The sequence below is a fragment of the Microplitis mediator genome, chromosome 5 (genome assembly GCF_029852145.1).
Source record: "Microplitis mediator isolate UGA2020A chromosome 5, iyMicMedi2.1, whole genome shotgun sequence".
NCBI classification, from domain to species: domain Eukaryota; kingdom Metazoa; phylum Arthropoda; class Insecta; order Hymenoptera; family Braconidae; genus Microplitis; species Microplitis mediator.
The window spans coordinates 9,380,566-9,394,595 of NC_079973.1; the positions used below are offsets into that span (position 1 = coordinate 9,380,566).

General features: G+C 30.1%; 1 protein-coding gene across 1 annotated transcript; it reads left to right on the forward strand.

The window, feature by feature from the left end:
* Positions 1–2,673: 2,673 nt before the first annotated feature.
* Positions 2,674–6,809, forward strand: LOC130668720 (prion-like-(Q/N-rich) domain-bearing protein 25). The gene is made up of 7 exons (XM_057471132.1): positions 2,674–2,848; positions 3,447–3,650; positions 3,764–4,012; positions 4,474–4,722; positions 5,847–6,095; positions 6,211–6,462; positions 6,547–6,809. The coding sequence occupies exons 1-7, from the start codon at positions 2,674–2,676 to the stop codon at positions 6,807–6,809; spliced, it is 1,641 nt and encodes a 546-aa protein (XP_057327115.1).
* Positions 6,810–14,030: the final 7,221 nt, after the last annotated feature.

Consider the following 14,030-nt stretch of genomic DNA (forward strand, 5'->3'; position numbering starts at 1 on the left):
GAAAACAAGTATTAAGGTAAAACACTTTTATTACACAAGAAAAGTTTTTTCCTTGATAAAATATCTTAATGATTAAATATTCTCTTCATCGGTTCAAATGCATTAGTGTTTATTACATTTAATAAAATTATTAACATGTTGAATTTCAATTCTACTAAAAATATTTGCTAACCCTGATTAAAAACTTTGATTGAAACGCAATGACGGAAAATTCCTACTTCTCCTATAGTCATCTCGAAAAGTACGAATTTGAATTTCAAAAAATAAAAATAATGGCTGTGTACCAAGACCCAGGGAGAAAAGGTTTAAATCTGACCACATAAAATTATATCTGATCAGATCTGGCCAGATCTTTAAATTATCTCTATCTGGCCAGATCTGATCAGATATAATTTTATGTGGTCAGATCTAAACCTATTTCCCCGGGGATTTCTATTTAAAAAAATCTAGGAGTCGGTTGACCTTACTGGCCAGCCCCAAAACTTCCCGCTGTGTTCAAGCTCAAGGCGCTTGAAAATATCACTGAGAATATATTTTCGAGCTCTAACAAGTCACGTTTTATGTTAGAGTTTGAAACGTTAATAATCGAAAATTATTAATGTAGAAGCGGTTTTTAAATTTTTATTCCCGATTATGTTCAATGAAATACATGTATTGAGTCAGAAATCAATGTCAGTGATCAAAATCAAGATTTGAATGAGTTTTGACTTATAGGTCAGAGCAATAATATATGAAACATCCGAGAAAAATATTAAAAACTGTATTTTTACAATTTTTTGCTGATAATATGATTTAAACTAAAGAACAAGTTAGATGACATTATATGATGATCGAAAGAGACTACAAAGAAGAATAGTTGTTATGATTTCAAACATATTTCAATAACATTTTATGTTATTTTTTTAACTTTTCAGCGCCGATATCTTTTGAACTAATTAACCGATTTTGACGTTTGAGGCGGCAGCAGACGCATTTTATCGAGTTCTAGAGCTGATTAGATTTCGAAATTGTTTGGTTGAGTTGTTTCAAAGATATTTGGAAAAACCCGTTTTTTACCATTTCTTTCTCTAACGATATCTCTCGAACGTATTAACCGATTGAGCTGGTTGACGCAGCAATCGACGCGTTTTATTAAGTTCTAGAGCTGATTAGATTTTAAAGTCGATCGTTCGAGTCGTTTCTGAGAAATCAATAAAAAACGAAAAAAAAAATTTTTTTCGTAATTCGCAAATATTTTCGAGTCTACTGGATCAAATGATCTGAAATTTTCAGGAAAGTTGGTGGCCAACAAGTTCTTTCGATTTCCGCAAGTACCATTCAAATCGATTCATTAGTTAAAAAGTTATAGATCGTTCACACACACACACGCACACAGACACGCACACACACACACATACAGACACTCGGACATCATTCTAAAAATAGTCAGAATAGCTTCCTAGGACCTCTAAACGTCGACATCTGAAGAAAACTCGATTTTCGAAAATCGGGTTCAAAACAACTTCCCGAATTTTTCGAAAATCGTCGATTTTCTTAGCGGGAAGTTAAGAATATTAAATTGCAAAAAAAAAAACAATAACTTCCCGAATTTTTGAAAATTTACAATTTAAAAATAAGATAGTTTTAATTCGATCCGAAATGCAATCTAATATATTAGAAACGTAACTTAGAGAAATTATAAATTATTATAATTCATGAAAAAATCCCGGTGACTACTGGGCTCGAACCTGCATCCTTCCGATTCAAAGTTTTTGATGCTATCCACTGCGCTGACCTACGTATACGATCGTGTGAGTGTAAATAACTAGATATGAATAATTTTCTATAAAAATACAATGCAAACATTATTATGTCCGAGCAGATATAGTGAGATCTGGTTATGTTAAGTTTTTTATTTAGGTCAGATAATTATATCTGACCAGATGTTACGAGATATACGCCGATCTGACTAGATTTGTCATGTCTGATATTGTATCTAGCCTAGATCTAATTATATCTGATTAAATTTGACTGTATATAAACGATGGTTATGGCCAGATATAATGAAATATGATCATGCCTAAATATTAGATTTGGTCAGATCTAAATTATTTTCCCCGGGGAGGATAGAGCTTAAGGAATCCAGAAACAATACTATGAACAAGACTTCGATTTTAAAAGTCTTAAAACAGTTTTGAGATTCAGCCTGCAAAGTCCCACCGTTTTCCAGATTTGGTTTTGTAATACTTATATTTTTACAGTTAAAAATAGAAAAAGTATACTCCAGAAACATGTCTAAAGAAATGCAATTTTTGATCATCAGTTTTATATTATCCTTATTTACAATCATTGTTAATTCTTTCTTATCAAACTACGATGATCACGATATTCAATGTGTTTTTAGAAATTCTCTAGTAAGTTTTCTGTACAACTTGCTTATATCCATACAAATATTCAAGTAAAATTTCACTTATCTTGTTTTGATTGTCATGAATAGTGTAATCCCAGTACGACGCGTTCATGCTGTGATCAAAAAGATGTTTGCAAACAAATTAATTCCGAAAATGTATTTAAATGCATCGAAAAGACTGATAGAAGTAATAATTTATATTCACGTGTATATAATATATTTATTTTAAAAAGCATTGCCAATCATATTGTTGTATTTTAGTAACATTAGGAAAATTTTGTGAAATGGATGAAGATTGTGGCAGAATACGGCATTCGAAATGTTCAACAGAAAAAAAGTGTATTTGCAGAGTAAATAACATTGAACTAAATCAAACAACCTGCGCACCGATATTGGGTGGATTTTGTTGGAAAAGTGAATTATGTGCGACGACCGATGCTGTTTGTATTAATAATGAATGTAAATGCAAAGATAACTATTTTCGGCGATCTAACAACCAATGTATATTTAGTGAGTATTTTTTAATTTATAAATTAATGAGTTAAACAAATACAAATATATAGTTAACTATCACATATTGTAAAAAAAAAAATAGAATCAATTCGAATAATTGGATATATGATCTGATACTGACCATTAGCTAAGATCGTTTCAACAAATAGATTGACGATAATCATCCCAGACAATGAAAAAATTTTCGATAATCAGGATTTTTATTTTTTATTCCCAAATATGCAATTAATTTTTTAATTATATTTTTCGGATTTCAAATGTTCGGCTTCGTTACTAAGAATAATTATTAAAAAGTGTCGAAGGACGGACGAAGAGCTTTGCGTCAGCCAAATTCATCACAAAACAAATCCAGAAAGTAAATTGTTCATTAATCAATTACTGAAGTCAATTGAATGTTTTTTTTTTCTTTTAATTGAATTACAATAGCTACTTAAGGCAAAAAAAAAAAACGCGCGCGATGCACATAGTGCATTATAGTTATTCAAAACAAAAATCATACTTATGCTGAGTTCAGTAATAATAATAGCTATTTTCTCTATCAAAGATGCACTAGGTTCACACTGTGAGACTGATGAAAATTGTAAACAAGTTAGGTTTGCGAAATGTACGGAGCATAAAATTTGTAGCTGCCCATCAAATACTTCTGCCGTAAATTCAACGTATTGTGCACCACTTATAGGTGGATTTTGTTGGACAACAGATGATTGTTTACCTCATAATTCTATCTGTGTTGACAATAAGTGTCAATGTATGCCGAAATATGTACTTCAATCTAATAACCAATGCATACAAGGTCAATATAATTGGTTTAAGAAATAATAAAATAATATAATAATTGTAAGTTTAAAATAAAATTTTTAGCTTATTTAAACATGCCTTGTGAAGCCAATGAGGAATGTAGTCATTTGTTAGCATATTCAATATGTTCTGAAACTGAAGGGTGCATTTGTGATCAGAATCATTTTGAAAAAAATCATATAGAATGTGCACCACGGATTAACCATACCTGTTTGAATAATAGCTCATGTACATTAGATAATTCTATTTGCATTGATAATGTATGCCAATGTAAACCGCGATTTTGGTATGAAAATTTTAAATGTGTTCGTTGTAAGTAAAGCCATCGATACAGCAGAATACTTCCAATGACATAAGAATATTTATCTGAATGTTATAAGAAATAAGTTAATTGAATAACTGTTGAATCATTTTAATACAATCTAAAACCAAGTGTGTTACAAGTGTATTATTTTAACACATATTAAATGTGTTCTATGTTTAAGGCCATAAACAAAACTATAGTTTTTTGTAGTCACTTAAAACACGTTTCACGGTGTGTTAAAAATCTATAGATCGCTAATGGCGTTTCAATGTTACTCGGCAAGTGTGTTAATTTCGACTACACACTTGGTTTTAGAGTGTAATCAATGTATTTTTTTCTCGATTTTAGTAATTAAAATAGTTTACAATTATTGTAACTGTTTAAAATCAAAAAATTTTTTATAAGCAGAGTTAAAAAATAACTTCTTGCTATTCAAATATTCATATACACTTTTTTTCATTCATCACAGCTTACTTAAGTAAACCTTGCAAAGAGAACAATGATTGCGATCGAGTACAATATTCAATATGTTCATCGGATAAAAAATGTGTGTGTGATAGAAATTACATTCAAATTGATAAAAAAACCTGCAGACCAGTACTTGATGGATTCTGTTCTGAAGACAAAGATTGTTTAGCTGTCAATTCAACTTGCATCAACAATAAATGTCAATGTAAAAAAAATTTTTTGAGACAATCTAATCACTTCTGTGAATTACGTAAGTTCACATATGCCAAGTTACCAACCCTATGGGTTAGCAAAATATAGTAGTTAGTTTTTCTGGTGAGAAAAAGTGTTTATTAAAACAGACCTAATTATATTCCAATGGCAACTGTTTAGTTCTTAAAAAGTTATTTTTTTGGAATAATTTTCTTTCATTATTAATTCCTTAATAACTCGGTGAATGGAACTAGTGACAAATTGAGCTCAAAAACAATTAGATGCAGCCTAAGGCTTACCTTCTGATTACTGTATGAACTATCTGAATCAGTTGATTTGCTTAGAAACTTCAGTTTACTGAAGACTTTACAATCATATGAATTTCTGATGCAAAAAAAAAACTTCTTTGATGAAAATTGCCAATTTTTATACAAACAAATATAAAATACATCGCGAAAGTAAACAATAATCATTAGTTGTTTTAATTACCTTACAGCTCAACTCGGAGTATCTTGTAAATCTGATTTTGATTGTGAACAAATAGTGAATAGTACATGCTCTGAAGATGAAATATGTGAATGCATATCAAATTATGCAGAGTATAATTCCACAGCATGCGCACCACTACTTGGCGTTTATTGTTCAACAAACAAATTATGTGCTCCTCTTAATTCTATTTGTAGCCATAATATATGTATATGTGATGACGGTTTTTTATCACAATCTAATGATAGATGTCATCTACGTAAGCTAATGTATATAATATATATGTAAAAAAGACGTCAGCTTCATATAATTTAGTATTTCAACTTTCAATAGACTATTATTTATAAATTCTGTGTGCTCAATAATTTAGATCAGTTAATGATGAACTGCGAGATCGATAACGATTGTAAAAACATAAATAATTCAAAATGTTTAAATCATACCTGTGTTTGTAAAGACAACTATGATATGCTGAATGAAACGACTTGCGCCCCATTATTAGGTGAATATTGTAAAAACAATCAACAATGTGCACCTGCCAATTCAATTTGTATTAATAATCGGTGTCAATGCAACCTTGATTATATACGGAGATTCAATAATAGATGCATAGCAAAAACGGGTATAATGGCCGTTATTATTCTGAAAATATTTCTCCATTGTTAAGCAATTAATAAGTATTACAATTGATTACAGGATATTTAAGAATATCATGTTATAACGACGATCATTGTATAGGCATTAAATATGCGGAATGTTCTGGAGATAAAAAATGCGTTTGTAAATCTAATTATGTGTTACTTGGTGACGAAAAATGTATTGCGCTTATAGGTGAATATTGTGATTCAGATGAAGAATGTATTTCTTATAATACAGTTTGTATCAATAATAAATGCCAATGTTCAGAGAAATTTGCCACTAAATCTGTGTATCAGTGTGATCGTAGTAAATATAACTTTTTTAATTATTAATACAGTATTTCTATTGAGAAAATAATATTTTCAATTTGTCTTTTAACTTTGTCGAAAGCTAATGGTATTTAATTGTATTTTTTAAATAGTTGCACTTGGTACAACCTGTGAGACGAATTATAATTGTGAAATATCAATAAAAAATGCCGTGTGTTCCAAAAATAATCGATGCATTTGTCGTCAGAATAGTTATGCATTGAATGAATTTGAATGTGTATCACCATTATATGAATATTGCTTGAATGACGAAGAGTGTCGTTTTAATTCTTCTATCTGTATTAAAAATAAATGTCAATGTAAAGATAACTTTCGATCTGTATCGAACAGTCAGTGTGTCCCATGTAAGTTAAGGTTGAATACAATTAAGAATAGATTTTTAGAGACTTACTAAATTTATTGAATTGATAAAATGGTCATTGTTTCAGCTGGTTTCTTGTATCAGTGTAACGACGTTTCAGATTGTGGTGATCCATGGCATAATAAATGTTCCGTTGATAAAAGATGTATTTGTAATAAAAATAATGTTTTGATAAACAAATCAACATGTTTGCCGCTTTTGAACGGTTATTGTTGGATAGCCCACCAATGCGTAGTTGAAAATTCATTTTGTAATGATTTTCGATGTGAATGCCAACGCAATTTTATACCTGCATCTAATAATTTATGCATACCAGGTAATTATAATTAGTTAAAGTCATACACTGTAAAAAATTCAGAGCCCGCGATGTAGTCTTAATAATTCGGTGTGAAAATTTTCAACATCAACGGTGTGAAAGTTATACGACGCAAGGTGATAAATTTTTGGCCGTGTGAATTAGAACGATCACACCACCAACTATGTAAAGTTTACTTTGATAGGCACAATAAAAATAAGTTCTCATTTCGGTGAGATAATAATAAAAAATGCATCTATTACAATTTCTATCTATTTTTAATTTTAATTAATATCATATCAAACAAAAATAATCATGTCAGTAGTCATTAATTTATCAACTTCGAACCATAATATAGCGAGTGGGTTAGGTGAGTCTTTATACGGGAAGCACAATATTTTTAACACGAGTTGTCGGTGCACACGCACGAGCGCTAGCGAGTGCTTAGTGTGCCCCGGAGATGAGTGCTAAGAACATTGTGTTTGATAGATAAAGACTTAACTCACGTGCTATGCACTATACTTTATTCAACCATTGTCTAATTTTTGCGAATTATTATATCAGCAAAGTAAACCCTAAATCAGGTGGGGTATCTATATGATACTTGTTCTTGACTTCTCTCACCACTCATTTCTTATTTATTTTAATTAATGAAAAATAACCAACGTATTTATACGTCGACACAGACATCAAAGTTGTTAGATTGATTGTACTACTCATCCTGAATATTTTCATATAGTGCATAGGACGTGAATTGAGTCTTTATCTATCAAACACACTAAGCAGTCGCTAGCGCTCGTGCGTAAGCATCTACAACTCGTGTTAAAAACATTGTGCTTCTCATATAAAGACTCATCTAACCCACTCGCTATGCAATGTACTATTATAAAGGTCGGAGGCTATTTTCACACCAAAAAATTTTTAACAGTGCTTCTGAATATCAATTTCAATATATTACTTTGAATGAAACTAAATCTTATGAAATACGTTTTATGATGAAATTCTTGTCTATTTTTACAGTGTGAAGTTGAAATATTTAATCGCTTATAATAAATAAGATATTAATTAAATGCTACTAAATTTACTTTATATATTTGAATTATCATCAGTAAAAAGAATATCTAAGTTGTCAGAAAAGTTAAATATATATGCTATTTGTAATTTATACACTGCGAATTTATAAAAATTATTTTACGATTGTTTCTTAAAAAAAGTATTCTAGAGATCATTTTAAATTATTATGTATTCTAGTTGTAGTTAATCACTGATACAATAAAATTTATACGCTATATTTAAAATCGTTGTTATTAAATTATTGATGAGTTTAGAATGAATTAATTAATCCCGTAAAAAAAATGAAACATACATGGACTGCAGACCAGATTATATATGGAGTCATTAGGTAGCAATGGTAACTAGACTATATATATACCCAGCTGGAATTCCAGTGCGGCATACCGAAATAATTTTAAACGATAAAAAAAAAAAAAAAATCGGTCTGTCAGTTGACCCTGCGGGCCAGCCCCAAAACTTCCCGCTGTTTTCGAGCTCGCTGAGCTCGAAAACATTATTGTGAATATATTTTCGAGCTCTTCGAGCTCGCAAATACTTTTGTATGCCATTGTTTTGTAAAAAACCATTTTTTAGCATTTCTTTCTTCCAAGATATCTCGCGAACGAATTAACCGATTTTGATGGTTGAGGTGGCAATCGACGCGTTTTATCAAGTTCTAAAGCTGGTCGAATTTTGAAATTGATTTATTCAGCCGTTTTTGAGAAATTTCAAAAAAACCAAGGAAAAAATTTTTTTTGAATTCTTTCGTCAACGGTTTCTCTTGAACGAATAAACCGATTTTGATGGTTGAGGTGGCATTCGACGCGGCTTATAGAGTTTTAGAGCTGATTAGATTTTGGAATCAATCCATCGAGCAAATTGGAAGTTATCCAAATAAAACATTTTTAAAAAAATTTTATTTTTGAAATATCTCTGAACGCACCCTACCGATTAAGTTCAAATTTCTACGGCCTCAAGACATTAACAAGCCGCGTCGAATGACACCTCAACGATCAAAATCGGTTCATCCGTTCAAGAGTTATGAATATTTACATACATACATACGTACGTACGTACGTACGTACACACATACATACACTCGGACATCATCGTGAAATTAGTCAGGATAGCTTCCTAGGACCTCGAAACGTCGACATCTGATGGAAATTCGATTTTCGTAAATCGGACCGAAACCAATAACTTCCCGACTTTTTGAAAATTTACAATTTTCTTAGCGGGAAGTTAAAAATTTTTTTTTTAATTTAGTTAAGCAAAATTATATGGTCATTACAGTCATACATGACCATATATTTTCAGTTTCCAAACCGCTGCCTAAGAAGGAAGCCAAATTAGGCAGGGCCTCGCAACTGCGTTACTTTCGGGATCTCGACCTAGTTTGGTTGCCTCATTTGGCGCAAGTCTGGAATTTGGCATGCCTTATTCGGGCCTAATCACTGCCTAACTAAAATTTCTAGTCGGGTCTTTTTTTTAATTTTTTCTAGCATTTTGAAAAAACAATTTTTCAAAATCGGTTTGTTCCGGCGCCGACTTTGATCTTGCACCGTTTTTTCGTGCACATCGACTGGACTATAGTTGACACATTTACGGTTGTAATTAAAAAAACTATTTATAATTTCTTTATCTAAGTAAAACGTATTACTACTTCTGACGAGTTTTAAATTTAATTGACAAAAAAAAAAAACAACTATTTTTATTTCATGAGTTTAATGAAATTTCATATCTTGTGGACAAATGACGCTGTGGATTAATAAATTTTAGTTTCGATTCGAAGCCTGTCAAGACAATACGAAGTAAAAAACAAGGATCAAGGTAAAACACTTTTATTATACAGTAAAGGTTTTTTTTTTGATAAAATGTACTTAATGATTAAATATTCTCTTAATCGGTTCAAACAAAAAATTTAAATACATTAGTGTTTATTACTTTAAATAAAATTATTAAAATGTTGAATTTCAATTCTATTAAAAATATCTGCTAACCCTGATTAAAAACTTTGATTGAAACGCAATGACGGAAAATTCCTACACAGAAAAAAAGGATTTCTTAGTGCAAGAAATTTGTATCTGTCCCAAAAAAATTTTTACTTGCCTCAAGAAATTTTTCGAATTATAAATTGAAAATTTCGAATTTCTCGGAGCGAGGATAAATTTTTTTAGAGCAAGAAAAAATTTTTTGAACCAAGAAATTTTTTCTTGTCCTAAGAAAATTTTTGTTTTCAATTTATAACACAAAAAATTTCTTGCGCCAAGAGATTCTTTTTTTCTGTGTACTTCTCCTATAGATATCTCGAAAAGTACGAATTTGAATTTCAAAAACTAAAAATAATGGCTGTGTACAAGACCCGGGAAGAAAAAGTTTAGATCTGACCACTTATAATTTCATCTGATCAGATCTGGCCAGATCTTTAAATTGTCTCTATCTGGCGAGATCTGATCAGATATAATTATATGTGGTCAGATCTAAACCTTTTTCCTCGGGAATTTCTATTAAAAAAAATCTGGCATACACGATTATATCTGAGCAGATATAATAAGATCTAATTATGTTAAGTGTTGTATTTAGTTCAGATATAGTTACATCTGATCAGATCTCACGAGATACACGCTAATCTGACCAGATTCAAACAATTGTCTATAAAAATAAGACGCATAAGTGATTATGTCTGAGCAGATAAAATAAGATCTGATTATGTTAAGGGGGGGGGGGTAAGGTTAATTCGTACAAAAAAACACATCTTTTTGAGAATTCTTTGTAACGACACAGTTAAAATGGCTTTATTCAAACCAATGGTGTATTGAAGTAGGGTGTTCGAAGAATATTTTGTGAAATTTTCACGAAGAAATATTAAAAAATTCGGCAATGGCAGCAATTACTCGCACGTGCCTCAAAAACAAGTAGGATCGCGGTGCCCCTCATAACTTTGTGCTGGATCATCTAAACTCAAGGGTTCAAAGTTTTTTCAGTAGATAATAGTTTTCCCCAGGTAACGCTGGGAGGGTTTTTCAAAATTTCAATTTTCCACTTTTTTTGGAACACTTAAGGGGAAAAACACGATTTTTCAGCGAAAAAATTGACTTATTTTGTACTGATAGAAGGATTTCTTAGTATTTAAGAAACCATTTCTTAAACATAATTTCTTTGTATTTAACAGATATTTATTACTATTTAAGAAATCATTTTTTAATAGTTAAGAAAGCATGCCTTAAGAAATAAGAAATCAGATCTAAATTATTTTCCCCGGGAAAGTATAGAGCTTAAGGAATCTAGAAACAGTAATATGAACAAGACTTTGATTTTAAAAGTTTTAAAACAGTTTTGAGGTTCAGCCTGCAAAGTCCCACCGTTTTCCAAATTTTGTTCTGTAATACTAATATTTTTACAGTTGAAAATAGAAAAAGTATACTCCAGAAACATGTCAAAAAAAATGCAATTTTTGATCATCAGTTTTATATTATCCTCATTTACAGTTATTGTTAATTCTTTCTTATCAAACTACGATGATCACGATATTCAATGTGTTTTTAGAAATTCTCTAGTAAGTTTTCTGTACAAACTGACTTATATCCATACAAATATTCAAGTAAAATTTCACTTATCTTGTTTTGATTGTCATGAATAGTGTAATCCCAGTGCGGCGCGTTCATGCTGTGATCAAAAAGATGTTTGCAAACAAATTAATTCCGAAAATGTATTTAAATGCATCGAAAAGACTGATAGAAGTAATAATTTATATTCACATGTATATAATATATTTATTTTAAAAAGCATTGCCAATCATATTGTTGTATTTTAGTAACATTAGGAAAATTTTGTGAAATGGATGAAGATTGTGGCAGAATACGGCATTCGAAATGTTCAACAGAAAAAAAGTGTATTTGCAGAGTAAATAACATTGAACTAAATCAAACAACCTGCGCACCGATATTGGGTGGATTTTGTTGGAAAAGTGAATTATGTGCGACGACCGATGCTGTTTGTATTAATAATGAATGTAAATGCAAAGATAACTATTTTCGGCGATCTAACAACCAATGTATATATAGTGAGTATTTTTTAATTTAACTATAACATATTGTAAAAAAGACAATGGAATCAATTTGAATAATTGGGTAGGAAAAGGGGGGCAAAAGGGGGTAGGGTACGCAAAACGGGGCACCTCCAAAATTTTATAAAAAAAAATTTCATTTTTTAAATGTTTTTTAAACATTCCTAAATCACTTGTGTAAATCTAATTAAGCATTATTTTGAATATTTTTTGTTAAACTTTTTCAGAAATCGAATGTCAGTCGAAAAATGTTAATAGCTTTTGTTTTATAATAGAAACCAATAAAATTTTTTTTTTCTTCCTTTGCATCCAATAATTGTGTAAAATGCAATTTTTTTTTATTTAAATTACTTACAAAAAAAATTAATTTAATCAATTTTATTGAATATGCAGAAATTTGTTTGTTTCAACGGCAACTGAAACTTTTGTTTGTTTACTCTTTGAATTCATTAAAAACAAAAAGATATAGAGTATTTGAGTCCTCGAAAACTTAGTATTTCCTTAAGTACTCCCCCCCTTCCCCTATATGATCCGATACTAACCATTAGCTAAGAGCATTTCAACAAATAGGTTGATGATGATCATTCCAGACAATGAAAAAATTTTCAATAATCAGGATTTCTATTTTTTATTCTAAAATATGCAATTAATTTTATAACTATATTTTTCGGATTTCAAATGTTCGGCTTTGTTACTAAGAATAATTATTAAAAAGTATTGAAGGACGAACAAAGAGCTTTGCGTCAGCTAAATTCATCACCAAACAAATCTAGATAGTGAATTGTTTTTTAATCAATTGAATGTTTTTCAAAATAGAATTACAATAGCTGCCTAAGGCAAAAAAAATCGTGCGCGATGCACGTCGTGCATTATAGTTATTCAAAGCAAAAATCATACTTATGCTGAGTTCAGTAATAATAATAGCTATTTACTCTATCAAAGATACACTAGGTTCACACTGTGAGACCGATGAAAATTGTAAACAAGTTAGGTTTGCAAAATGTACGGAGCATAAAATTTGTAGCTGCCCATCAAATACTTCTGCCGTAAATTCAAGGTATTGTGCACCACTTATAGGTGGATTTTGTTGGACAACAGATGATTGTTTACCTCATAATTCTATCTGTGTTGATAATACATGTCAATGTATGCCGACATATGTACCTCAATCTAATAACCAATGCATACAAGGTCAATATAATTGGTTTAAGAAATAATAAAATAATATAATAATTGTAAGTTTAAAATAAAATTTTAGCTAATTCAAACATGCCTTGTAAAAACAATGAAGAATGTAGCCATTTATTAGCATATTCAATATGTTCTGAAACCGAAGGGTGCATTTGTGACCAGAATCATTTTGAAAAAAATCAAATCGAATGTGCGCCACGGATTAATCACTCCTGCTTGAATAATAACTCATGTACATTAGATAATTCTATTTGCATTGATAATGTATGCCAATGTAAACCTTGGTTTTGGTATGAAAATTTTAAATGTGTTCGTTGTAAGTAAAGCCATCGATACAGCAGAATACTTTTAATGACAAAATAAATAAGATAATTGTATATATAGTAGGGTATTTCATTTTTAGGCGATATTTTTTTTGTCTGTCCTATCTGAAAATCTGATAATTTATATAAAAAAAAAAATCCTAAGTTAATTAGGGTCTTAGTGCATCGAAAAATCCGATTTCCCATCTAAATAACATGGGAAAATTTTTTTTTTCTGGTTTCAACTTGATTTTTTAGTGTTAAAATTTTTTTTTTTTTTTCAAAAAGAGTATAAAGCTTTTGTAGAGCATAAAATTTGCTACAAAAAAGAGACAAGTGTGTACGACTAATAATATTCAAGTTACAGAGCTTGAAAGGTTGATCATAACAATTAATTGACATAAAATCGCCTAAAATTCAGAATTTATTCGTCCTTCGCAACAAATTTAAATAAAATTTTCTTAGGATAACAGTAAAATCACAACTTTAAGTGGATAACTTAAATTTTTTATTTTGTTTGTTAAAAATTATAGTTTTTAAATTTGTAATTTCTAAAATTATTCATTTAAATACAATCTTAAATATAAATATCGAAGTTCGCGGAGGTTACTCTATATTATACGATTAACGCGAAAAATAATCAG